The sequence below is a fragment of the Papio anubis genome, chromosome 13, assembly GCF_008728515.1.
Source record: "Papio anubis isolate 15944 chromosome 13, Panubis1.0, whole genome shotgun sequence".
In the NCBI taxonomy this organism is placed as follows: domain Eukaryota; kingdom Metazoa; phylum Chordata; class Mammalia; order Primates; family Cercopithecidae; genus Papio; species Papio anubis.
In genome coordinates, this window is record NC_044988.1 from 95,741,602 (window position 1) to 95,768,611 (window position 27,010).

Here is a 27,010-nt window from a genome sequence, read left to right on the forward strand (position 1 = left end):
GTGAAGCCTAGAATGGCTGGGTGGGCGGAGAGTCCCAGAAGGGGTCAACTTCTAGCCTGAGGGCCTGGGGGCTTCTAGTGATCTGCAGCCGAGCCGAAGACTGGTCTTGGGTACGGCGAGGCCTACGAGAGCTAAGCGGGCTGAGGGTCCCTGGAAAAGACTAGCCTGGGGGCGGAGACCATCCATGCCCCACGCTCCAGAGGCCGGGGGCTGCCGGGGGCTGCCGGGGGCCTGAGGCTGGACTCGGGTCGCCGGGGGGCTCGGGGAGGCCCGGGTGGGCGCACCGGGGCCCTGCCTGGAGCTGACGGGCTGGGCCGAGGGGGAGGCTGGGGAGGCGGGGTGCCGGCCGGGGCGGCGGCGCGGGCTCGGGACGCCAGGGCTCCCTCTCCCTCCTCCTGCCCGAGCCAGCCTCGGGCGCCGGGCGCCTCCCTCGATCCGGAGCCAGCGCCAGCGCCGGGAGGCCCGGAGCCCGGCCAGCCGCCGCGGCCCGCGGAGGGAGCCGCCACCGCCGCCACTGCTGTTGTCGCCGCCGCCGCCAGGCCGCGCCCCGCCCCTCGGCCGCCGCCGCCGCTCCCGGTGAGGCTCGCGCTCGAGCTGCGGCGCCGGCTCCTGCCGCCTGGGCCCCGGGCCCGGCCCCTCCCGCGCCGCCCGGGCGATGAGAAGCTGCTTCTGCGTGAGACGGAGCCGGGACCCGCCGCCGCCGCAGCCGCCGCCGCCGCCGCCCCAGCGGGGAACAGTTAAGTGAGGCCCGGGCGCCGCGGAGGCTCGGCCGAGCCGGCCCTGCAGCCGGGAGGGCGGGCGGGCGCTGGGCGCGGGACCCGGGCCGAGGGGCGGGCGGACGGGAGGAGCCGGGCCGCGCGGAGGCCTGCGGGCTCCGTGCCCGACCTGCGGCGGGGACAGGCCCGGGCGGCCTTTGCCGAGCCCCGAGCGCGCCGCGGCTGCCGGTGCCCGGGCTCGGCCCGGCGGCGAGAGGCGGGAGAAGCTGGGGGACCCGAGTGCCGGCAGCGCCCCCGAGGCCCGGGCAGGTGAAGGGTGCGGAGAGCCACCCTTGCCCGCGTAAGAGGGAGGCGGCCCACCTGGGCACAGACTGGGGACAGTCTGTCGTTTGACCGGCCTGGCCTGGGGTCCTGCTCTCTGTGGTCACGTGGGTGCAGACCAACGTGCACCTGCCCCTGGGGCATGACTGCCTCTGTGATCTGGGCACAGCAGAGAGGATATCCAAACCCTCTGGCACCTGTCTGCAAGGTGACATGCCCAGCCTGGGTACCCGAGACCCACAGCACCCATCCAGGAACATGGTGGGCACGTCGAGCACTCTACAGTGACTCCAGCACCAGTGAGATGCGAGGAGCAGGGGCTGGGACAAGAGCTGAGGCATGGCACCAGGGGACATCACATCCTCAGAGGCAGGCACCAGGGAACGGGGTAGACCCTAGAGCATCTTTTGTCCTCTTTGTTACCAACACACAACTGTTCTAAATCAGCAGCCCTTCTCACCAGGAGAGATGAGACTCTTCTGTTCCCTGCCCCTCAACAGCCTCTTGCGCAAGGCACTGAGGAAGACCACAGCAGGGCAAAAGGCAAATGGCGGTCACCCCTTCCCTGCTCCCTGCCCCCACCCAAGAACCAAAGCCCACTCCAATTGCTGCCACAAAAGCAGACAGCAGACCAGCTCCTCTTAGGGGCCTTTGTCTCTCGTGGTTCCTTCTCAGTATAATCTCATTGTACATTTCTCGACAGCTGGCTGGATCTCATCTCGTTTTAACAGGGCTAGGAAATCTTATCAGCAGCACCAGAAAAGCTTAGAAAGTTAAAAGATAAGCTCTGTGAAGCCTTGACTAGCTGAAAAACTCAGTGTGCCAGGATGTTTAGTTACAGTAGATGGTGACACCTTTCTTGCTCGTTGGAAATCATGTGGGGTACTTGGAGATACTGTACCAGGCTCAGAATCTTTAAATAGGGCCTCTGAGAGCTGCTTCTGCTTGGGACCCGGGCTCCAAGCCCCATGGGAAGCAGTTGATGTGGTGATTACTGGTTCATTTGAACCTAAACTTATCATCAGTAATCCACATTTTTCATTCCCTCCTTCTAGGCTTTAGGTCACACTCCTAATTCAGGCTCAAGGCATTTTCCTTACCCTGTCTGCATCCTGCTAGGGGCCTTTTACCACTTCCAACTGGAATATTGTGCCCTGGTTATGTGCCGGGAGTTTAGAATTAGACCTCAGCTTAAGTCTTGGCTTTCCTGCTTACTTTGTGCCCTTGGACAAATTATTGAACTTTTCTGAGTTTCAGTTTCCTCATCTGCATAGTGAAACTAATGATCGTATTCATCTCATGGGATTATGGCGTGATGTAAATGAAATATTGCAAGAAAAGTCTAGCTCAGTGCCTGCTACTATAGCAAGAAGTCAGTAAACGGTAGGGGTTATTACGAGAGGTTTGTTAACGGATGAATGAGAGGAGTAGCTTATTTATTTTTAGAGTTTCTGTCTTTTGTTTGTTTGTTTGTTTGTTTGTTTTTGAGACAGGGTCTCACTGCCACCCAAGCTGGAGTGCAGTGGCACCATCATGGCTCACTGCAGCCTTGAACTCCTGGGCTCAAGAGATTCTCCCACTTCAGTCTCCCAAGTAGTATAGGTACCTGCCACCACGCTCGGCTATTTTTTAAATTGTTACTATTTTTAGTAGAGATGGGGTCTTGCTATGTTGCCCAAGCTGGTCTTGAACACCAGAGCTTAAGTAATCCTCCCGCCTTGGCCTCCCAAATTCCTGGGATTACAGGCGTGAGCCACCACACCTGGCCTATTATTTAGTCTTTAACAGGACAACCAGGAAGTGATGGTATAGTAGAAAGAACACTGGGCTTGGATTTAGGAGCTCGAGTTTGACTCTCAGGCTACCTGCTGGACCCCAGGTGACCCTAAGTGAGTCACAGAAACTTTCTGAATCCCCATTTCCCGTAATGTAAAAGTGTCTTAAGAATAAAGCCTACCCCATAAAGCTAATCAGTCAAGAAGGCTGAAGGAGCTAATGTATGTGACTGCACTGGGTACTGTACGAGGTGGGGCTCCTCATGAAATTTAAGTGCGATTCAGCATCCAGCAGCAGATCGTGATGTTTTTTTCAGGTCTGATGTTTATACAGTCTGTTGAGGGGAGAGCTTTAAGAAAAAGAACATAAGAATATCCTGTGTTTGTACATGTTACAGAACCATGCCACCATGTGAGCACACTGCTGGATGCCCTCTCAGGGCCTTGGAAGGGGTAAGGGAGAAGTGTAGTCTCTATCCATTTCATGGAGGATCTGCTCCTGGGGGGATCAGAATCCAAATGGCATAGGCCCCTCTGTCTGAGTTTGCTGGAAGTGCTCCATACTCAAAGGGAGACACCCTTTCCACACTGCAAAATAACGATGGTGCTGGAGTCAAGCCTGGGAAAAGTTGAAGGTGCTATGATGATGATGAAGATAACAAATGACTACATGGCTGGATGTGGTTAGGATAAGCACACTGTGTTGCAGAGTCTCCTTTGCAGGTTGGGTTGTGGAGGGGAGGCCTGGGTTTCTTGAATGAGCTCCTTCTCCCCAGGCTGCTCTGTCTCTCACCGAGGCCTACCCTGGCCAGCATTTCCCCAACTACCCACCCCTCAACCCCGGCTCTCCTTGACCTTCTACTTCCTGGGCTGCCCTTGGGAATCATGGCTTCCCTGTGCTGTCTGCACTAGTTGCAGTGGGTTTGCCAGAGTCAGGTCTGTCTCCAGCTGCCTGGGAGGCAAAGCCACTGCAGAGTGTGCCTGACATTACCTCCCTTGTTGGGGACATCCTGTGGGCATGCATTTGGTTTACTTGACACGCGTCTGGCGAGATGCGGAGCTTGTCCAGGCAGAAATGTGAGAGCCCTGTGGGCCTGGAGCCCAGGGGTTGCACATAGTACTTTGTAGCTCCTACTTCCCTTAGGACTGGAGGGTCATCTTGTTGGACCTGTGGCAGGAGTCAACACGAGTTTCTTTGTTTACACACACATACACACACACACACACACACAAACAGATTCTAATCAGCAGAGCAGAATATTCAAAAGAATATCCCCTGATCTTTTAGAAGAGAGAAATAAATGAGTTCATAATGTGCTAAATATGCCTGTGGTGTTGATGAAAATGCAGATTCTAGGACCTCATACTCAGACTTCATTGAATCAGAATCTCTGGGGAACGGGACCTGGAATCTGCATGCTTAACAGACACCTTGGGTTATACTTCTGCTTACCAAAATTAGAGACCTACAGTTCTTGACGCTTTCTTAAAAAGTGTTAAATACACATAACATAAAATTGACCATCCTGCTCATTTTTAAGTGCACAGATTGGTGGCATTACGCACATTCACAGTGTGCTGCAGCTACGCTGCAGAACTTTTCATCTGGCAAAACTGAAACTCTGTGCTCATAAAACCACCTTCCATTCCCCCTTTCCTCACCCCTGGCAACCACCATTCTGCTTTGTGTTTCTGCGAGTTTGACTACCCTAGGTATTCATAGAAGTGGATCATACGGTATTTGTCTTTTTGTGACTGGCTTACTTAGTTTAGCATATGGTCCTCAAGGTTCATCATGTTGTAGCACATTTCAGAATTTCCTTCCTTTTCAAGGCTGAATAATACTCCATTGAATATGTGTACCATATTTTGTTTATTCATCCATAGATGGATGCTTGAGTTGCTTCTATCTTTGGGCCATTGTGAATAATGTTGCTCCGAACATGGGTCTACAATTCTCTTTGAGACCCTGATTTAAATTCTTTTGTGTAGATACCCAGAAGTGCAATTGCTGAATCATATGGTAATTCTATTTATAATTTTCTGAGGAACCACCACACTGTTTTCCATAAAATAGTGGCTGTACCATTTTACATTCCCACCAGCAGAGTGCCAAAGTTCCCAATGTCTTCACATGCTTGTGAACAGTTATTTTGTTGGTATGTTTGTTTGTTTTTGGTTGTAGCCATCGTAATGAGTATAAGGTGAGATGTGGTTTGGATTTGATTTCCCTAGTGGCAAGTGATATTGAACATCTTTCTGGGTGGTGGTTGGCTATTCGTATATTGTCTTTGGAAAGACTTGTTATTCAAGTCCTTTGCCCATTTTTAAATGAAGGAATTTGTTTTTGTTGTTGAGTTGTAGGAGTTCTTTATAGATTCACATATTAACTCCTCATCAGATATATGATTTGCAAATATTTCCTCCCATTCCATAGGTTGCCTTTTCATTCTGTTGATTGCCTTTTGCTGCAAATTCTTGATGCTTTCTACACATTATAACCCTGTAGAAACAATATTATTTGCTATTCCGGTTTTGTAGGGATGGAAACTCAGGCCCAGTTTAGTTTAACTTGCCTAAGGTTATGCAGTAAGTCTCAGAGCTGGGATTCAAGCTCGGGTCCCTTGGACTCCAAAGGGGTGCACCCCTTCCATTCCTCTGCTCTGCCTGCCATTCCCCGCTTGGAGCTAATAGCATAAGGAGGCCCCATGGAGGTGTGAAGGAAGGGGCATTGGTTGGAGAAATGTTCAGTTGCAGGCAGGGAAGCATGAACGGAAGGCCTGGAAATCTCTTCCGTTAGACCACTGGGGTGCCCCTTCCTGTAGCTCAACATCATTGCTTAGATCTTAGAAACAGCAGAGAAGTGCAGACAGGTTTTTTAGTTCAGTTTGATTGTGTTTTGTTTATTTGTTTTCTTAAGCATTTTATAAGCTTGTTTCAGAGCCCATCTGCTCCTCGCAGTTCCCCGAGCAGTCCCTGGGTGTTCACACCACGGTGCCTTTGTTGAGGCTGTGTCTTCTGCTTGCAAGACTTTCACCACTCCACACACCCCCATCTTTCAGGGAGGTCAGTTCTTTGCTCACCTCTCCCTGCCTGACCAGGCAAAAGGAAGAGTCCCCTCCTTTACAGTCCCTTTCTCTTGGGATATTTCCCACAGCCCGTGAGCTCCATGTCTTATTCATTGCTCTATCACCCAGCACTGTGGAGCTTCTCCTTGGCTGCGCGCTCTCCAGTCTCAGTCCCAGCCTGAACCAATTAAATGAGAACCCGAGGATAGGGAATGGGAAAGCTGGGCTTCTACAAGCTCTCCAGGGCATTCTTCCTACAGCCAGCCTAGACGCCCATTGGCCCCTGACAGGCCCACATCCAGCCTGGCTGCACTGAGTTAGATCTAAATCTGGAATCCCCTGGAAGTGCTGCAGTCCCTTCCCCCCTCCTCTGCAAGTGGCTAACCTCTGGGGTCATGGTGTGTGTCCTGCATGGAGGTATCAGTGACCCCAGACCCCGGGCTTTCATTGGAAGGGGTCTGACAGTTCTGCTATTCCCCCGCCCCTTTATGTGCCCCTGCCCCTTTATGTACCCTCCTTAATCCAGTGAAACCTAGCAATTTTGAGAGGATAGGAATTTTGTTTGTTTATCCTTCCCCATTCATTCATAATCCATTTATTGAGCACCCGCTGTGAGGCGGGCATTGTGGTGGACATAACACACCTTTGAGTAACTTATGGTCTGCTAGAGAAAGCGTGTTCTAGCCTTCTGAGAGGCAAGGCTGTGTGTATGTGTACGTGTGCATGAGTGCATGTATGCACATATGTGTGCTAAGACTAAGTGCTTGGATGATGTCAGGATTCTGAGTGGTGGCACCTGTCTGGCTGGGCAATTGGAGAAGGTTTGAAGGGAATGGAAGGTGCGACCCTGTTTGGTTTTTTTTGAGACAGACTCTCACTCTGTCACCCAGGCTGGAGTGCAGTGGCTCGATCTTGGCTCACTGCAACCTCTGCCTCCCAGGTTCAAGCAATTTTTCTGCCTCAGCCTCCCAAGTAGCTGGGACTACAGGTACGTGCCACCATGCCTGGCTAAGTTTTGTATTTTTAGTAAAGACAGGATTTCACCATATTGGCCAGGCTGGTCTCGAACTCCTGACCTTGTGATCCATCTACCTCAGACTCCCAAGGTGCTGGGAATACAGGCGTGAGCCACTGCATCTGGCCGTGACCCTGGTTTTATTTATTTACTTATTTATTTATTTTTTTTGAGATGGGGTCTGGCTCTGTTACCCAGGCTGGAGTGCAGTGGCACCATCTCAGCTCACTGCAACCTCCTCCTCCTGGGTTCAAGTGATGCTTGTGCCTCACCCTCTCTAGTAGCTGGGATTACAGGCACTCACAACCACACCCAGCTAATTTTTGTATTTTTAGTAGAGACGGGGTTTCACCATGTTGGCCAGGCTCAAACTCCTGACCTCGTGATCTGCCCATCTTGGCCTCTCAAAGTGCTGGGATTACAGGCGTGAGCCACCATGCCCATGCATGACCCTGGTTTTAAATGGTGGGGTGGGTGTCTGCAGGGGAGGAACCTGGTGCTCTTGGCTGAACTGTCAAGAGGAAGGAGGGGGAGACTGGAGGGCTGATTCTGAGGCTTTTCCCCATGGAAGATTACCTTTAGATTCATTTCATCCATTCATTCATTCTTTTCTCCATGGAAGATTACCTTTAGGTTCATTTCATCCATCCATTCATTCATTCGTTCATTCATCAAATACCCGATGAGTACCTGCTCTCTTGTACTTAAATTTTGGACTGTAGACCAGCTGTTTTAGTGTCAGCTGGGAGCTTGTTAGAAATGCATGTTCTTAGACCAGCTCAGGCCTACTGAATCAGTCTCTCAGGGGGTGGGGTTCAGGAATGTCTGCTTTTCACAACCTCTCCTGGTGATTTTTGCACATGCTAAAGTTGGATAACTCCCACTCCAGAATGTGGACTTTCCATCTCATTATTGTAGCCTCAGTGCTTAGCCAAAGTGGCTCCATACTCATTTGTGGACTCACTGTTCACACACCAGGCCCCCGTAGGGACCGGGAATGTGGGAGGATGCTTCAGGGGGAAGATGGCAAGGTCAGCCAAATTTGAAGTATTCCTGAGCCATGTGGGCAAAGACACCAGACAGACACCTCTGAGTCTAAGGAGAAAAGCCTGGCTTGGAGGTATTTTGGAAGTCATTAGCATATGGGTAGAATGACTAGATGACTAAATGTATGAAAAAAAAATTCTCAAGACCCATGTGAAAGTCCGAGAGGGGTGTGGTGGCCTGGCTGGCCTGAAGACAGGTATTCTGATGATTCTGGCCGGGGCCCCCATTTGCCTGGCACTGAGATGATATTAGTGTTTTTACGCTGTGAGCACTGTGCCCCTCAGGGCAAGCTGTGACTCCTATCACCACACACTCAGGAACCATTGCTTTTGGGACCCTGGGGATGGTTTCATTTGTAGGCATCTGCCTTCTGTTAGGGTCCTTTTTTTTCCTTCTCTACAGGGGACAATATGACACTATCCAGCAAGACCTGATGGGAGTGGACACAGACTACCCTCATTTGCAGTAGTCATGGGCAAGCAGGTGGTACCCACAGTGTACCAGAGAATGCCCTACCCTCGAGTAATGTTCCCTGGTTTGCACAGAGTCAGGCCTGTAAGGGGCAGGGCTTTGGCCAGGACAGTGCTATAGAACTTGATCCTGGATTTATTTTTGGAAAGTGAATCCTGGAACCTACCATTGCACCTTAAGGGTTGCAGGAATCTGAACCCTAGTCCTGCCTCATGTGGTTTATGCAAAATCTATGTTTGGTAATCAAATTGTTAATAGAAATCTAAGCATAGGGCAGATTGAATAGACATGTGCATACACTGGATTCTTCTGTTGCTGGGAAGAGGAAGTGCTCACAATTGTTAGTTCCCTAGCTGGAAAATTATTTGCGATCTAGGAGAGCTTAGAAAAATATTTACCTTAGTTGCCCAACAACTTAGCAGTCCTTCTAGCAGCCAGTGACTTGTTGCCACCTGACTATGTCCACCAGCATTTGTCAGAGTGATTTGACTCTGACTGGTCACCAGGTAATCTGTCTAAAGTTCAGAAGGTGTCAGGATGCCACCCTGAAGCTCCACAGTGACAGCCTCTCAAGTCTGTGCACTGTCCCCCACAGGTGACCTCAAAGCCAGCTGCCCATTTAACTGGGCACGGCATGGACACTGGCCCCAGCTCTCAGCCTTCTGAGGAGGTAGGTCTCTGCACCTTTCTGTAAGGAGGTGGTTGGGTTTGTGTGTGGTGTGCATTGGTGAGGCCTGGCCACAGGTTCCCTCCTTGGGGATAGGCAGTCCCTTGCCTGTCCTTTTGACCCTTGCTTGCAATTTGCCAGCAGAAAGGTGTCAGTAATCCTGGGGCACCAGAGGTGGGCATGGATTCTTACAGACCATTGCTGCCACAGGGAAACAGGCAAAGACCCTCTCTATGAAGGCCAGAGCAGCAGCTTTTACTGGGGGACAACCCATTTCCAGCAGCCACCTGCTCTTGTGGCGTTTCCCACGGCGAATGAAATGTTTATTCTTTTCCCTTCCTCAGCCCTGGAAGCTGGTAGATGTGAGCAGGCAGTTTTTGTCTTTGGTGCCCTTGACTTTGGGTTTCAAGCAAGCTGATCGCAAGTTTGCCCTTCTGTAGGGATGTAATTAAGCCACGGTTTTTGTCATTTCAATTACAGTAGCCCAATTTAGCCTGCCCCCCTTTAATACTTTGAAATTACTCTCCTCAAAAGTTGTATGCCAGTCATGCTTTCAGCCTTGACCAGCAGTGCTCGCTGGCGCCGCTTCTGAGCCGGCGTCACCACGGCAGGAGGCCGAGATGGCGGGAGGCTGGAACGTGGGCCCACTGCCCACAGCACCTCCTTTGAAGGCAGCGCCCCCTGCCCCCTGCAGTTGTTGCTCCCTGAAAGCACTTTAAACTCCCCGGCCCACACCCCGCCGCTGGAAGGGCCTCGGTGGAGAGAGGTCTGAGCTTTGTTAGTTGCGTTTTGATTTCAGTACAGGAGTTGATAAAACGAGATAAACCCCAGGCTCAGGAGGGCCGTGGAAATTAAACAGAGATGATATCAAAGTTCCCCTGAGTTTTCAACTGTGATACAGTAGCTCAGTTTTCTCCCAGACTGGGGCCGGGAGGCACGCCTTTGATTCCGAAACAATGTTCAGCATCAGTTAAGCCCAGCACTGCTGACTTTCAGGGATTAAGCACACTGTTGTAGTAATTCTTTGATCAGCTACAAGGGAGCAGTGTGCTGTCTGTATGAAGGGTCTTTATAGTTAAAGTTCATTTCTCCGTGAACCTGGGATGACAGTCTTGTGCTAGGTGCTGCAGTGCCGGGAGCTGGGGCCTCCCCAAGCGCTATCTGCAGCACTGCGGGCAGAAGCTGGAAGCAAGCTTGCTCCTGGCTTTGTTGTGTGGTTTATATGGTGCTCTTTGAGTATGGCATGGTGGAAAAAATCCTCTTGGCTTAGAAAACACTTCACCTTAACCCTCCCCAGCTTTCCCATTCCGTACACATGTGGGCACATGTGCATACGTGTATGTGTATGTGCACACACACACACGCTACTCTCCTGCCTTGCAGAGGAAGCCTCTCAGGAGCAGACAACGCCTGAACCGAGGCTCTGCAGTCCCCAGCCTTGGAAATGACCTCACAGAGGCTGTATGCCCGCCCAGGGGAGAGGTCAGAATGGAACCTTCTGGGACCTGATGACCTGCGAGGTGAAAGTAAGAGGACCTGCTCAAGGTCCAGTTTGAGTCCCTGGCATCCCAGCACCTTTATTCCTTACCCAGCATGTATTGAGAATAGACTTAGATTGGCCCAATCCTATAGTTCTGCAAAATCTCAACATTTGTCTTGTCATCCAAAACACTGGGTCAACTTTGGAGGTTCCTTATAGAGACCTTCCTTGCAGCCACAGCTGGGATGGCACAAGTTTCGCCATCTTGCTTCCCCCTCCTCCCCATTGGCCCTGCAACTTCCAGTTGGATATGGAGCCCCTGTGAGCTGTCGATCCTGCTCGCACCGTGCCATAGATCAACCTATTCCCTCCTGTGCGGTGCTCGGATCTCCCTCATTAGGCCTAAATTTACCTCCATCCTACACAAACATGGCCGTAGCTCATTTTTATTGTTGTAAATTATTTATGAGGGGAATGTTGAATCTTGAAACTGAGGTGTGAGGAAAATTAATCCCATGCTACTTTTATCCTTCTGTACTTTTTTCCCCCTTGCTTGACTTATTGAGCTGTGGCTAGAGAAAGAAAAGCTTTGGCATTTTAAAATATAATTAGTGTTGAAACTGCTTTCTCAATTGGATGCCTTTCTGCCTAGTACAATGGAAAACAGACCAGACCCAGGGAGGAAGACCAGTCGTCCCACTCCTGGGAGGTGACCCAGCCACCTACCAGGTTTGATGTGAGCTTCAACTGCGAAGGAGCCTGAGAAAGCTTCTTGAGAGCTGCAAAGCACTGTCCAAATGCTACAGACCTGTCAGTGTGTTTTGTGGGCAGTCTGGACTTTGAGATACAGATGGATGCTGGATGAGGAGCTGTTGATACAACCTGGGGTTGTTGCAACCAGGCCTCAGGATTTGATGTGAGAGGGCCCGCATGAATGGCGTCCTCGAGTCCTCAGCCGCGGGGCCATCTTTCCTGGCTTGAGGCTCCGCGCGGCCTGGGAAACGTGGAGCACTAGTTAATAAATGGCCTTTTGTTAGGAAGGTCAATTGAAGTGCCGGTAGAGACGCCGTTAAGAGTAATTTGCAGTCAGAAAATATGTAATTCAGGGCAAGCGGCTTTGAGTGATGGCCCCTGCCATGGATATCTTGGGCGTTTCTCATTAAAAGCTGCCTTGGTTGGTGATGGCGCTTCCTCCGTGAGTCGGCCGCAGCGCGCGCGGCCCGGAGCCATTTGTCCATATTTCACAAAGGCCGCCTTCCTCTGTCCGGGGCACAGCAGCTGGGGGGAAGGAGAGAGAACAGCGGGCGTTGGAGATGCTCTGCGAGCAGCTCTGCGGGGCCCTTTGGCAGGCCAGGCCCAGCTCCTTTGTCTGCCTCAGCCGGGGGCCGTCTGCAGCCATCTTTGAACCTTCTCCTGGGCCGCCGCAGGGCATTGTGGGAGCAGCATGGCTTCTTCCAGGGCCTGGTGACCCTCCCTCCTGCTGTTGAGAGCGGGCTCCAGGCAGAGGGCCATTGTCATCATTGTACCGGGAGGTACGATGTGACCAGGGGGTGTGGCAATGAATCCACCAGCAAATAAGATAATGCTTATTCATGCTTAACCCCACTTCCCGCTCTCTTCTCCTTTTTCTTTGTCCCTTTCTTTTCTCTCTATGATAGTAGAGTCCATACTATCTTAAAAAAAAAAAAAAAAGAAAACTTACCTCACATGTTCTTTATTAAATTCACAGCGTGATATTTTAGCACTGGCAGAATTCGTACATTCTGTTAATGAGTTGTTAATTGCAAAGCATTCTTGGTAACCAACAGCAGGTACCAATATTTTGCAAACTGCAGCAATGTTATTTTCATGTTACCAATACTACGGGATTTTTCAAGTGCTGAGCCCTTTTGATCAGTGCCTGCTCTGGATCTGCAGGTGCAGATATTTAATTCTAAACCTTTACTGGGGACATGCATGTGTATTCACTCAATAAATATTTACTTAATGCCTACTGTGTGCAGGAAGCACTAAGCCCTGTGTTTTATGCAGATAAACCTGCCTGGTAAATGAAACTTGAAAGTAGAAAATGATGCAGTGATGCAGTGTGATACCCCCTGCCCTGGCCGTTTAGAAGCTTATTTTCAGAAGAATTAGGTAAAGCATAACTTTGTTAAGCTTTTGTTGTAAACAGAAGAGGAGACTGCAGCTGTGCCAGGCACTTCCTAGCCTTGATCGAGGACTCAGCTCCATTGCACTGACAAGTCTGTTTCCGGAGCTTTTTGTGGGTTCCACTGACTTCATGGGAGACTTGCATACGGCATTTTGATTGTTCCTATTTAGGAGGCTGCAGTCATTTTTAATGGCCTCTGCCTTTTCTAATTCTAGGCTAGAAGCAAGAATATTCTTCCTGCCTGCTTAGTGAGGTAGGGTGTTTGGTTTGTGTTAGAAGCAGTAACCAGCCTTGAGAGATCTGGCAGACCTACAGCCAGTGGAGTTTAATTGCTGCAGAAAGAGGTGGAATTTGACTTGCTCTTTTTCAGTGCTTGTCCTTTTAAAAGTACTTAGGTTCATTTACATATGGTGGTGTCTCTCTTATTTGCTTTCTGGTGCACTGCCACTCCAGCTGCCCAGACCCAGTGCTCTCTATATTCTACCTGTCTCCTCTGGTCACATCAAGAGGCAGTCAGCAGCAGAATAATAATTCCATTTTCCCTCCCTTTCTCTCAAAGTGCCCAGCAAGAATTATGATCATTCTTACTATTCGGCTTTGAGTAAGTGCCCACATGACCCGAGGGTAAAACACAACAAAGGGATCTGCCAGTCCCCTAGGGAGTGACGCCTATCACATTTCTGACCAGTTACCTGGACTTGTATGTCCCACACCCCACCAGCCTTATGTGCTTTTTTGAGCGCCTACTGTGTACCAGGGACCTCTCCAGACCTTTCATTTACATCTACTCTCTTTGACTCTCTTGGTGCTCACAGGAGCTCTGCAAGGGTCAGTATCATGACCTCATTTTATAGCTGAGAAAATGAAGGGTCCATGAGGTTAAATTGCTTACTCAAAGTCACCAGCTAGTCAGTCATGGAGCCGGGAGTCCAACACCATTCTTTCACCCAAGCCGAGAACACTTATTTCTATGTTTACAACATTCTTTGCTTCTTTGCAAAGCTCTGCCTGCTGAAGGCCTAACCTTGGCTGTGGGTTTGGAAGTCTAGGCCTCCGTAGGCGAGATTGCAAGGGAGAGAGAGGAAAGGTGTTGTTAGGCTTAGCCATGTCTGACGTGTCTTCAGAGCAGCTGCTGGTATCTGTTCAGAAATCAAGCAGCTGGATGGCGGAGTTAAGAATGACGTGCTCTTGCTCTTGGGTTTGAGTCAAACTTACCTCCTGAGAGTAGAGACAAGCTCTCATGTTAGCTCAGTGTTCAAAGCTAACTGGAGAAGAGTGGGGACCAGAGGTGATTTGAATTCTTGACCTAGGGAAAGGGTCACATAGGGTCAGGACTCATTCAACTAGTTCAGGTATGTGAACCTCAGGGTATTTGCCCCAAGATTCTGGTTCTGTCTGTTTGAGACTTTATATTATTCACATAAATGCTATGTTTGAATTTTATGCTTTCTTTTTCCTTTGCTGAACCAGGACCAGTCCACCATGCCTGAAGTCAAAGACCTCTCAGAAGCCTTGCCAGAAACGTCAATGGATCCCATCACAGGAGTCGGGGTGGTGGCTTCTCGGAACCGAGCCCCGACAGGCTATGACGTAGTAAGTCAAGATACTAGTTTGTACATTTTGCTCACTGATTCTACAAGTATTTATCTCCTGTGTCCAAGACCCTCTGACCCTTGCGTGTTAAGATGTGCTTCTTCCCTCTAGGAACTTAATCAAGGGAGGGTCTGAAGAGAATCCTGGTTTGGGAGTTAGAAGACCTGAGCCCATCTGGGCCATTTCCTGGCCTTGACCACCTCTATGATGGTCATTTTCACCTTCTGTAAAATTAAGGAGTTAGATTCATTGATTTTCAACTTCTGGTGGTGACATTTCATGAAAAGGATCCAGAGTCTATGAACGACTCCTGGTGGTTGTCATGTATTGTCATGCATGTGTAAATATTGTAAAGGCGTTGTCCTACATCTGTGTAGCTCTTTACAGTTTAAAATGTTTCCTACCTGTGAACTCATTTAACTCTCATGGGCTTTTGGAAGGCTGGGAGGGCAAGTAGGTGTATCGCCTCTTTGCTGATTAGGAGAACCCAAGCTCTGAGAAGTGAAGTAACAGAATCCCAGTCTTTGGATATGGTGAATCATCAGGACCAGACTCCCTCCAAGTCCAGCGCTGTGGCTGACCACACCACCACAATTTAGTGGAGAACTTTCCTTGCTTTTCAGCAGACATCTGTGCAGGTAGTAGTCCTGATGATTGATAGTAGTCCTGATGATTGGAACTGGTTATTTTGTTGTTTCCATAGGTAAATTCTGCTTCAGTTGTAAAATTCTGATTACATAGTACAGAGGAACATTACGGGGGTTTAATTAACATGGATATTATCATGTGTTCTGAGATTCTAAGGTGGTCTTAGGTTTACTTTCCTCACTTTGTGACGTTTTGTGCTTATTCACTGAAAATGTGCACCAAGAATACATAAGAGTGAAAGAACACGAATCTCATTAGCCAACACTGAAAACCTCCCACAGCAATTAGAAGAGTGTCTGATGTCCTGCAGTGAGGAGGATGCAATGCCTGGTCCAGCAGAAGATGCCCCAAGGCAGCGTTTCCCAACTTCGTCACTGTTGACGTTTCGGGCAAGACAATCAGATAATTCTTTGTGCTATCCTGTGCTTCATAGGATGTTAAGCAGCATTCCTGGCCTCTCCTTAGTGAATACCAGTAGCACCTGTCCCTCCTCCCCTAGTGGTGACAACCCAGAATGTCTCCAGACATAGCCAGATGTCTCCAGGAGCAGGGGGTGGCTGGGCAGAATCAGCCCCCTTTGAGAACTGCAGTGGTCAAGGCAGATCTGTACTGGGTCAGCCAGTGCTGGGTCCTGGGTAAGGAAGGAGGAGCCTGTCCAAATGCTACACATCCCTTTTCCAACTGTTTGAAAGCTCGTAAACATTTTAAAAGTGAAAAAGTGAAGGAATCTTTTTCTGACAAACATTTGAGTCTTTCCTGCTGCTTGACTTCAAAGCACGATTTGAATGTATAACTTTCCATAAAATAGAATCATTAGGTATGGCTTTGTGCCACGAAACTCTGGGGGAAGCTAATAAAAATGTTCCTGATTTGAGAAGCCAAAATGTCTTTTGATGAATTAGGGATGAAGCAGCAAGTCATGAATCAAGGCAGGGACTGGGAGTTCCCGCTGTGGGAGAGGACGGGCTCAGGGGTCACTCTCCTAGGAGGGCTTACAGGGAGCTTGAGCCCAGAGCAGGGGTCTCCCCATCTTCCCATGCCCTCTTTTGTTGATCTGTATCTTTAGCATTCCGTTTGTACCTTTAGGGTCATCCTGCTTGCTTGGCTAGCGGGTGGCAGATGGCCTTTGATAGTTTGGTTTTCTGGAAGTCTTGGTAAGTCTGACAGGAGCAGAATCTATCCCTATCATTTTCTCCTAACATCGAGCTCAGGGCAGAAGAGCGCAGTGTCAAATGAGTAAAATTAATAAGCACATTTCATGATTGTGCTGTGCCGTGCATTTTAGTGGGAGGTGAGCAGGGCAAGGGGCTTGAGCTCATCCGCCCGGTAATTACCCAGCTCTGCACGGCCGAGGTAGAGACTGCTCCGGCTCCCTCTGAAAGCCCTAACAGGGAGAGAGGTGGGAGTCCCCTCTTGGTCCTGGCCTCTGGACTGTGTGCAGACAAGCGTCTCGTTCCCCAGAGGTCTGGCCCCAAGTTCAAGGAAGGCGGGGAGGGCATGGTGAGAAGAGAGACTTCTCATTCCTTTTATCTGGAGTTTCATATTAAGTCAACATCCAAACCAAAGTGCACGGCGCTCTGTGGTGGCTAGGCTGCAGAAATGCTCAGACAGAACTCCAGCAGATGAGGAAGCCCTGCTGCGGATTGGGCCGAGACCTCTCTCTGTCTGGTGTAGCTGCTGTAGGATTAATTTCTCCCTGCACACAGAGCCCATTGAGTACTGCCACCACGCAGCCCTGCGAGTTAGGCACCAGATGGACTGGTGACCCTGAGTAGCACAACTGCTTTAAAATGAGCTTAGGTCCCATTGCTGCTCGAGGTAAAAGGTGCCAAATGTTCATTTATAAAAATTTAATTCAATAACTTCCCTTCTCTCTGGGTCAGGGGAGCCTTCTTAGGCTAGGGGGCTGGGGATTATATGCTAAACTTCTCAATTTATTGTTCCGATGTCTGCAGTCCTCTCTGAAAGAGCCTCCCTTTTCTGTTCTGCACCCACACTGTCTGGGAGTGACTGGTGCTTCTCTCCCCTTGCAGTCAGAGTTGGGGTGAGGCTCGTGCGTCTTTGTGATGCCACGTGCCCGGAGTAGTGACTATATGTCATAGATGACTAGTGTTTGCCAAAGATAGTGCATGCGGTTTTATCCTGTGTGGATGGTCAGTTTTCACAGAATTGTAATGCTATAAGAAGCACTTCCTGCTACAATTCCTGTGTGCGGAATGTAACCTTTGATGTACAAGCCACTCTGGGATGTTGCAGTGTCTGCGGGGCATCAAGCTGAACATTACTGAGAATCATTGTTGGGTGTGTTTCCAGCGATATACATTTTACCTTTCACCCACATTCCTTTGCCTTTCTAAGTAAATGCTTATGACCAGGCGTGGTGGCTCATGCCTGTAATCCCTGCACTTTGGGAGGCCGAAGTGGGCAGATCACTTGAGGTCAGGAGTTGAAGACCAGCCTGGCGAACATGGTGAAACCCCATCTCTGCTAAAAATACAAAAAAATTAGCTGGGTGTGGTGGTACGTGCCTGTAATCCCAGCTACTCATGAGACTGAGGCAGGACAGTCGATTGAACCCAGAAGGCAGAGGTTGCAGTGAGCCAAGATTGAGCCACTGCGCTCCAGCCTGGGCAATAGAGTGAGACTCTGTCTCTGAATAAATAAATAAATGAATAAATAAATTCCTACAACTCAGACTGAAACTGCAACACTATATTTATGAGATGACTCTTTTTCCATAAAAAACATGTCTTCCTTTCCTTGAAAATATACTTTTCTTGGTTAAAAAAAAAAAAAAAAAGTTAGCAACACAGAGAAAGTGAGACGAATCAAACACTCCAGAACATTTTAATTTTACATTGTTTATCTGTCCACCCCATTTTTTGAGTACCTACTATGTGCCAGCTAGGAGCTGGGGAAACAGCGATGAGCAAAACACACACAGCTCTGCCTTCATGAAGCACACAGTCTGGAGAGGAAGACAGGCAATGATGGTTGCAAATAAATAAAAGATGAAACTGGGGGTAAGTGCTTTGAAGGAAAATCCTTATAGATGATTTATCTTTCAGATCTAGCTTTCCAGATAATTCTGACAGCATGAACCCCTTGCATCCTACTTCTAAAAATCACGGATCATTCCTTTCCTTCTATACCTGGAAGCCTGCTAGGTGTTGGAGCCTTTCCCAGGAGACCACCTCGAAGGTGCTCACCATTCTTCAGTGCCAGCTTTCTCACCTGCCACCACATGGCTCCTTTTTTGTTGGTGACATCTGTGAGGTTGTCCCATGGCTGAGTTCAGCTCCCTGCCCACCTGGCAGCTGCTGCTCTGGCCTTTCTGGCCTGTGCAGGGGTTGGACGCCGCTCTCCCTGTGTCTCCCCCTCCTCTGTGACCCTCCATGGTGTCTTAGTCCATTTGTGCTGCTATAACACAATCCCTAAGACTGAGTAGTTTATAAAGAGCAGGATTTATTTCTTACAGGTCTGGAGGCTGGGAAATCTAAGGTGAAGGGCCTGCATCTGGCAAGGGCCTCAATGCTGTATCATCCCATGGTGGAAGGTAGAGGGACAAGAAAGGGAGAGTGAGCAGGAGGGGACCACACACATCCTTTAATCAGGAGCCCACTCCAGGGATAAGACTGTTGAGGACAGAACCCTCAGGACCTAATCACTTCTTACAGGTCCCGTCTCTCAACACTGTTGCATGGGGGATAAAGTCTCTAGCACGTGAACACTGGGGGCACATTGAAAGCACAGCACATGACTTCCCATACAACAGCTGAGACCAAACTTACTTTTAATGAGAACTTTCTGGGACTTTGGGGGATAATGGGAGTGAGATACTAAAACTCAGAGGATCTTGACAGCTGTGGTGGGGGTCCAGGTCCATGCTCAGACCTCTTCCTAGCCAGCCCTCTGTCTTGCTGTTGGCTGACTTCATCTTGCCTACCTCAGAAAAGCGTTATGAGCTGCCAGGCTAAACTGCGTCCTGGTCTCAGAGAGACTAGGAGATATTTTATTCTTTTTCCTCACGCCAATTTAAGACCTCCTCCATTCTCTTCTTGAGAAATCCCGCCCAACACACGGGAGTCTTTCTGGCAAAGTAACCCTGAAGTGACAGATCAACCTCAGGCTCCATGACTCTTTCGGAAAGTCCAGGTAAGGGATTCCCAAGCTTTAGTGGGCCTCAGTCCCCAGGAGGGCCCCGTATCAGAGTTCCTGCCTGAAGGTGCTTTCCACCCTCGGGCAGATCTAGAAGAGCAAAGGCCTGATGATAATAAGCATAGGTTTCAGTGGCAGGCAAGGAGCCACTCCCCAGGAGGTCTCTCTGATAACCACATATAGGATAAAAATCCAAATTATTTGATTTGGCTTTCATGATTTCAGTGTATCTTACAGTTTCACTTCCTTCTATTCATCCTTTCTCCAGCCCCATTGAACGGCTCACTTTCTTACATCCAGAATAAGCAGGAACTTTGTACCATTGTACCTTTAAACCCTCTTTTTTCATATTTCTGAAATGCCTATACCCAGCACCCCAACTTTTAAGTAAAATTTTTCTCATCCTTAAAACCCAGGTTACATAGCCCCTTAGTGAAACTTTTTCTGACCGTTACTCATTCATTTATTTGCTCATTGGTTTCACAAATGTTTATTGGCCACTTAGCTATTGTCCAAGGCACTGGAAATCCAGTATCCTGAGAAGGCCAGGCTCCATCAAGTGAGAGGTGAGAGATGAGGATGGGCAGGGGGGTGAGACCAGATCATAGCCGCTAAGGAGTTTGCTATTATTCTGAGGGTGGTGGGAGTGATTGGGAGATTTTAAGAAAAAAGAGGCTCTTAGCCAGATTTGTGTTTTCCCAAGTTCACTTGGTTGGTACGGAAAACAGTTCGGGGGAGGATAAGCAGTGAGGCAGGTGGGTGTGTGTGGAGGCTGTGAATTTGTGCAGAGTGAGAGCTAGAGCCTGTGCCAGGCTATTGACAGTGGACATGTGAAGCAGTACATGGATCCTGGGGCTGTGGGAACTTGGGACATGGGAACCCAAATACGTATATTCTTTGATGGCAAGAATGGGTTGAATGTTGGGAGTCGGGGGAGTGGGGAGGAAAGGGAAGGATGAGAGTGCCACAGCGTGTCTTGTTGGCCAGGGGTAGATGCTGGTGTTCTCTGCTGGGACAGGAACGGAGACAGCCAGGTCGGGTGGAGGCAGGAGGGAGACTCTTGGGTCAGTTTTGAACACCTTGAGTTTGAGCTGCTTATATGACTCTAGCGGAGCCCTAGGACCGAAGGTCTGGAGAGGGGTCTGGGCACCATCTTCATATAGCAAGGACCGTGGGCATAACTGGGCTTGTCTGGGGAGGGTTGTGGGACTAGAAGAGAGGTTGTGCCATTTCAGACTCCACTGCCGTGGAGGGTCACTGGTTAAGGATGGGCAGAGGAGGAGGCACTCAAAAGGGGACTAAGCCTGAGCATCCAGAGAGGTAGGTGGAAAATTAAAGAAAACTAAGGGGAAAAGTGTATTTCTGTAAGAAGGTGTGGTGAGTAATGTTCAAAGTTGCCAAAGTGAAAGGAGCCTGAAGGGTGTCCATTGGGTTTAATGCAAGGAGATGGTTGTGAACTTGGTGGCAAGCTCAGAAGCAAGGATAGAGTGGACCTGCAAGGTAAGTGGGAGGTGACAACAAGAGGTTGAGAGTGCAGATGACCTTTGAAGAGGAGAGGCCAGGGCATAGTGGGAGCTAGAAGATGCCATGACCCCAGGAGCCTTTTCTCCCTTTGTTAAAGGTAGGAAAGTGTTCAGTGTGTATAGTTGCTGATGAGAAGGAACCAACAGAAAGGGAGGGGTGTAGATATAGGAGAGAGGGACTGGCTGATGAAGCAGGGCCCATGAGGGGGCAGAGGAGTTGGGATCCAGAGCCCAGAGAGGGGCACTGGGTCATGTTTCTTTAGCCTTTGCCCCGTCCTGCCCCTGCGCGCTGGGAAGCCAGCCTTGGGCTCGGCCTGTGCAGGCAGCACATGGGCCAGCTGCCCTGAAAGTCTCCACTTCCCCTTTTTTGCTGCTCCCCCTCCCCCTATGTCTCTTTCTCTCAACACTATTTCTGAAACTAATTAGACAAAAGAACCTTTTTTAAAAAACAACTGGACCTTTATAATTTATATATGCCCAAAATGTAATAGGAATTTTCTGAATAATTGGAGTTTCAAATGCTCGAATGCAAATATGAGGGACTATGGGGATCCTAGGAGAAGTCAGCTTCTCTCTGGGCCAGTGGGCTGGGTATAGGGAACATAGGGAGGGATAAGTTTAAAATCCCAAACCTCCAAACGAGGTCCTATTCTTTTACTTACTAAAATAAGAGAAGGAAAAAGAATCTCAATGGTGATACAAGTTCAAATAAGCTTGCATTTTTATATAGTGCTCAAGGAATTTTTAAAAATCACGTTATGAAAAGCATGTGAAGATGGCAACTATATCTTGTTAAAAACATATGGCAGATATCAAGTGAAAATGTGGGACATTGGCATATCCCGTCTGAGCACAGCTGTCACATGGATTTTCAGAAAGCCGAAGCTGTGGTGGGGGGCTTTTCGGGGGGCAGGAAAATTGCCCTCTTTCCCCATGGGCTGGAGGACAGCGGCAGCCCAAAGCCTCAGGCAGTTGCCCCTCCTGGAACTCTGCCTCCATGAAGTGAATGAGGAAACAAGGGCGGCGGCAGCTTGTTCCGGCTGTCCTGGCTTCCTGAACACAGAGCTTTGCTATCGGGGGGCTACTAACTGCAGAAATAACCACAGACTTTGAGTCCTGCCACACAGGTTGGTTTATTTTCAGAACCAGAGCTTGTTTTGATAAAAGGCACCAGGTGCTCCTCCTTTTTGTTTTGTTAGAAAATACATTAAGCTGAGATTTACTGAAAATGCGGAAAGTGGTTTTGTAACTAGCCCTGGGCCTTTGTTCCCTGTGGCCTGGATTAGCAAACCTCTTTTAAGGTCCTTCCCTCCACATTCCCCTTTGTCCTGCCACACCCTGGCCCCAAGGGAGCAGAGCTGCGGTCTGAGAGGATGCACGTGGCACACTTAGCACAGTGCTGGCATCCAGGAGGTGTGCAGGAGGCAAACATCAGCTGTCGTTAGGTGATCCCATTAGAAATAGTGGCCTAAAGCACCTGGTTGCAGAGGAGCTGGTCTTTTCTTCTTCTAGGCTTCCCTTCCCTGCCAACCGTGAATTTTTTGTTTTGACCCAAAGTTCCCACTAACGACTTGTTCCGTAGTTGGTTCATTTGGAAAGTGGTAGGGAACAGGCAGTGTTCTGGTACTTCCTTCTGTTCGCGAAAACTTCCTAATTCCCTGTTTAAAAAGCCTTCTAACAATGAAACGCCAATTAATTGGATTGATGAAAAAAGATGAGATGCTTGCTTTAATTTTTCTTTCATTTTTTTATTTTTCAGCTAAACTTTTTATTTTGAGAGAATGGTAGACTCACATGCGGGTGTAAGAAGTACTACAGAGAGATCCTGTTTATCCCGAGTGGTAACATCTTGCAGACTAGTACAATGCCACAACCACGATACTAACATTAACACAGTCAAGATACAGAACCTTTGTTTTAAAATGTACCCAGGTTTTTGTTTTTATTCAGATATGATGTGGCCAATAAATTAGGAGAGGATTGCCCCTGGAAAGATTATTACTCACAGTTCCCAAGAGGAGCAGACAGGCCACACCCTGTAGGGCCACCTGGGAAAGTGCAGGTGGGGAAGTGCGGGTGGGGAAGTGCAGGGTGGGTCAGGAAGCACAGGGAGCCAGGGAGAAATGAGCCAGGAAGGGCAGTTTCAAGCAGGGTGAGAACACTTAGAACTGATTAAGTTGGAATAATTTTGGCAGGTTCTGGGGTACATGGGTGAGTCCCTCTATGCCAGGTACCTGACCCTGGGAAATCGTGTCCTGGACTGCAAGAGCCCATGAAAGCAGGCAGATGGAGATAAGAACTCAGCATTGGTTGCTCTGCATATCCAAGGTGTGCACACGAGCAAGTCATTCACCTGGGAGGGGCAGTCCCTCCCTGCTTCTGTAAGGCCTCAGGATATCAAAGCATCATAAAATATAGAAAAAACCTGCCATAATACAATTTCTATCACCATAAGGATCTTCCATGTTGTCCTTTTATAGCTACACTCACTTCCCTTCTACTACCACCTTCTTCTTCATCCTTGATAGCCACTAATCTGTTCTCCATTTCTATAATTCTGACATTTCAAGAATCTTATATAAATGGAATTATATAGTATGTCACCTTTTGGAATTGGCTTAAAAAAAACTCAGCATAATTCTCCTGAGATGCATGCAGAGAGTCTATTGTGTGGGTTAATAGTTTATTTCTTTTTACTGATAAATAGTATTCCATGGTATGGATATCCCACAATTTGTTTGATCATTTACCCATTGAAGGACATCTTGGTTGTTTTCATTCTGGAGCTATTATGAATAAAGTTGCTGTACTCACATGAAGGTTTTTGTGTGGCTGTGTTTTTATTCCTCTGGGATAAATATCCAGGAATGCCTTTGCTAGGTCATGTGGTAGTTGCACATTTAGTTTTTAAAGAAAATGTTAAACTACTTTTTGGGATAGCTGTAATGAATGTATGAGGATCCAGTTTCTCTCTATCTTTTCCAGCATTTGTTATTGTCAATATTTTTTTGTTTTAGTCGTTCTGACAGGAAGTGTAGTGATAATTCATTTGGTTTCACATTGAATCTCCCTAGTGGTTAATGAATGATGTTGAACATCTTTTCATGTGCTTATTTGCCATCTGTATGTCTTCGATGAAAATTTCTTCATGCCTTTTACTCATCTTCTAATTGGATTGTTTGGTTTTTTGCTGTTGAGTTTTAAGAGTTCTTTGTGTATTCTAGCTATGAGTCCTTTGTTGGATATGTGGTTTCCAAATATTTTCTCCTAGTCTTTACTTGCCTTTTCATCTTAACAGGGCCTTTCACAGAGCAAATGTTTTTAATTTTGATGAAGTCCAATTTATTGCTTTTTCTGTCTATGAATCATGTTTTGGTGTCAAGTCTAAGAGCTCTCTGCCTAGCTCTAGATCCTGAAGATATCTCCTGTTTTCTCCTACAACTTTTATAGTTTTACATTAACACTTAAGTCTGTGATACATTTTTTTTCCTTAATTTTTGTATAAGATATGAACTGAGTTCAAAGTTCCTTCTCCCCTCTTTGAAAGAGTAATTGCTCTAGCATTATTTGTTGGAAAGGCAACCATTCTTTTTGAATTGCTTTTGAACCTTTCTCAAAAATCAGCTGAGCTTATTGTGTGGTTTTCTACTTTCATTCTATGTGTCCATCCTCTGCCAATACCACTCAATAGTGATTACTGCAGCTGTATGGTAAGTCTTGAAATTGGATACTGTATTAGTCCATTTTCTTTTGTTTATAACAGAATATGTGAAACTGGATAATTTATAAATAAATGAAATTTATGTCTTACAGTTCTGGAGGCTGGGAAGTCCAAGTTCAAGAGGCACATCTGGTGAGGGCCTTCTTGCTTGGTGAAGATTCAGCAGAGTCCCAAGACAGTGCAGGTCATCTCATGGCAAGGAGGCTGAGGGTACTAACATGCTAGCTCAGATCCCATCTTCTTTTTATAAAGCCACCAGTTCCACTCCCATGATAACCAATCAATCTATTAATCTGATGAATGAGCCCTCATGATCCAATCACCTCTTAAAGGCCCCCCTTTTCAATACTGCTACAATGGTGATTAAGTATCAGCAGGATTTTTTGAGGGTACATTCAAACCATAGCAGGTAGAATGATTCCTTCTACTTTATTCTCCTTTTCCAAAATGATTTTAGCTATTCCAGTTATTTGTCCATATAAATCTTAAAATAATCTTGCCTATATCTACAAAAAACTTATTGGGGTTTTAATGGGAATTAATGTTAAATCTGCATATCAATTTGAGGAGAATTCACATCCCCACTATGTTGAGTATTCCAATTCATGAACATAATATGTCTCTTCATTTATTAGTTCTTCTTTCATTTCTTTCACCAGCATTTTGTAGTTTTCAGCAAAGAAGCTCTATAATGTTTTGGTAGATTTAAGCCTAAATACTTATTTTTAGATTTTGAGCAATTATAAATGGAATTGTACTTTTAATTTTGATGTTCACATGTTCATTGCTGTTACATAGAAATTCAGTTAATTTTTATAGGTTTATCTTACATCCTGTGACCTTGCTGCACTCATTATTAGTTCTAGGTTTTTGGTTTTGTTTTTTTTTTAAGATTCCTTGTGATTTTCCACCTGGGCAACAATCTCATCCTTTTTTCTTTCACATCTGTATGCCTTTTATTTTTTTTTTCTTGCCTTATTGCAAAGGGTAGAACATCTAGCACTATGTTACCTGTGAGAGAGTAGACCTTCTTACCTTATTGCTGATCATAGGTGGAAAACATTCACTCTTTCACTTTTTTTTTTTTTTTTTGAGACTGAGTCTTGCTCTGCTGCCTAAACTGGAGTGCAGTGGTGTGATCTCAGCTCCCTGCAACCTTCACTTTCTGGGTTCAAGCAGTTCTGCCTCAGCCTCCAAAGTAGCTGGGATTACAGGCATGCGCCACCATGCCCAGCTAATTTTTGTATTTTTAGTAGGGATGGGGTTTCACCATGTTGGCCAGGCTGTTCTGAAAGTCCTGACCTTGTGATCCGCCTGCCTCGGCCTCCCAAAGTACTGGGATTACAGGCTTGAGCCACTGTGCCTGGTCCCAGTCTTTCACTCTTAAGTATAGTATTAGCTGAAGGTTTTTTGGTAGGTGCTCTTTATCAAGTTGAGGGAGTTCCTTTCCATTCCTGTTTTTCTGAGGGTTTTTATCATGAATAGGTGTTGAATTTTGTCAGATGCCTTTCCTGCATCAATTGATATGATCGTGTGATTTTTTTTTTTCCTTTAGCTTGTTAACATGGTGGATTAAATTGGTTGGTTTTTGAATATTAAACCAGCCTTGCATCTGTGGAATAAATTTCACTTGGTGATGGTATATAATTGTTTTTATTTATTGCTGAATTCTCTTTGATAATAGATTGTTAAGAATTTTTTTCTGGCTGTTACAGATGTGTGAAAAAGAAAGAAAAAAAATGTTGTGTTTGTGTTTATGAGGGATATTGATGCGTAGTTTTCTTTCTGTATACTGTCTTTGTCTGGCTTGGTAATACCAGATTCATAAAATGAATTGGAAAGTGTTCCCTCCTCTTCTGTTTTCTGGAAGAGACTGTGTAGAATTAGTGTTAATTATTTTTTAGATGTTTAGATGTGGAAGTCTGGGATCCTTACTCTGGCCTTGTTGGCATGGGTGGGTGTGGGGCCACTGTATTTTATGTGGCATTTGGCTGGAGTAGAGCAATTATTGTCTAAACGTTTTCTCTCTTGCTAGGCTGCCCCCTGACTAGAGAAAGCAGGCTTTTGTTGTTTTTGTTTTTTGGTTTGTGTTTATTGCTGTTTCTGGGTTGCTGATTTCTTTAGCTTCAAGTCTGGGATTTATGAGGCAGAAAGAAAACCACGGAACTCACCACCATGTTGTTCCCTGGGTCATGAGATCCCTAGCTGGTCAGACATATTCTTTCACCTTTCAGAGTCTTCTTGTGTGTGTTTGGTATAATTTCCAGTTTGTTTTTAGTTGTACTTACTGGGAAGATTAGGGAAAAGTTTACTTACTCCATATTCCTGGAAGCGGAAGTACTGGCTTGCTTTAATTTTATGTTAGTTCAGAGTTAGCCAAAGAACCTGTTTATCTCTAAGCCTGTCATAAATCTTTCCAAAACATTTAGGTTTCAACCTTAATATTATATATATAGGCAGGAAGTGTGCTATTGTGTTCTTGTAAAATACTTGCTAGTTACTCCTTAAAGTCTGTAAGACTCAAAATGCTTCAGGGCCATCTTTCCCAATTTTCGTGGTCCGGATTTATAGTATTAAAAGGCTGTTTGCATGAGGGATGATGCAAATTAGGAAGAGGAGACATGGCTGGAGATGAGGTTTGCGGCTGGTGAGCTG

The 27,010-nt window shown here is 47.3% G+C and overlaps 1 protein-coding gene across 9 annotated transcripts in view; it reads left to right on the top strand.

Annotated features, from left to right (window-relative positions):
- Positions 1-562: 562 nt before the first annotated feature.
- The window catches only part of MVB12B (multivesicular body subunit 12B), a 179,706-nt gene continuing 153,258 nt past the window's right edge, over positions 563-27,010 (top strand). For 5 of the 9 annotated variants that reach the window (XM_003911940.2, XM_009189167.3, XM_021927648.2 and 2 more), the window contains exons 1-2: positions 563-736; positions 14,183-14,305. In XM_003911940.2, coding sequence (XP_003911989.1) covers positions 656-736; positions 14,183-14,305 — 204 coding nt within the window. In that variant the 5' untranslated portion in view covers positions 563-655. The other 4 variants (XM_021927644.2, XM_021927645.2, XM_021927647.2 and 1 more) reach the window with 4 other exon arrangements.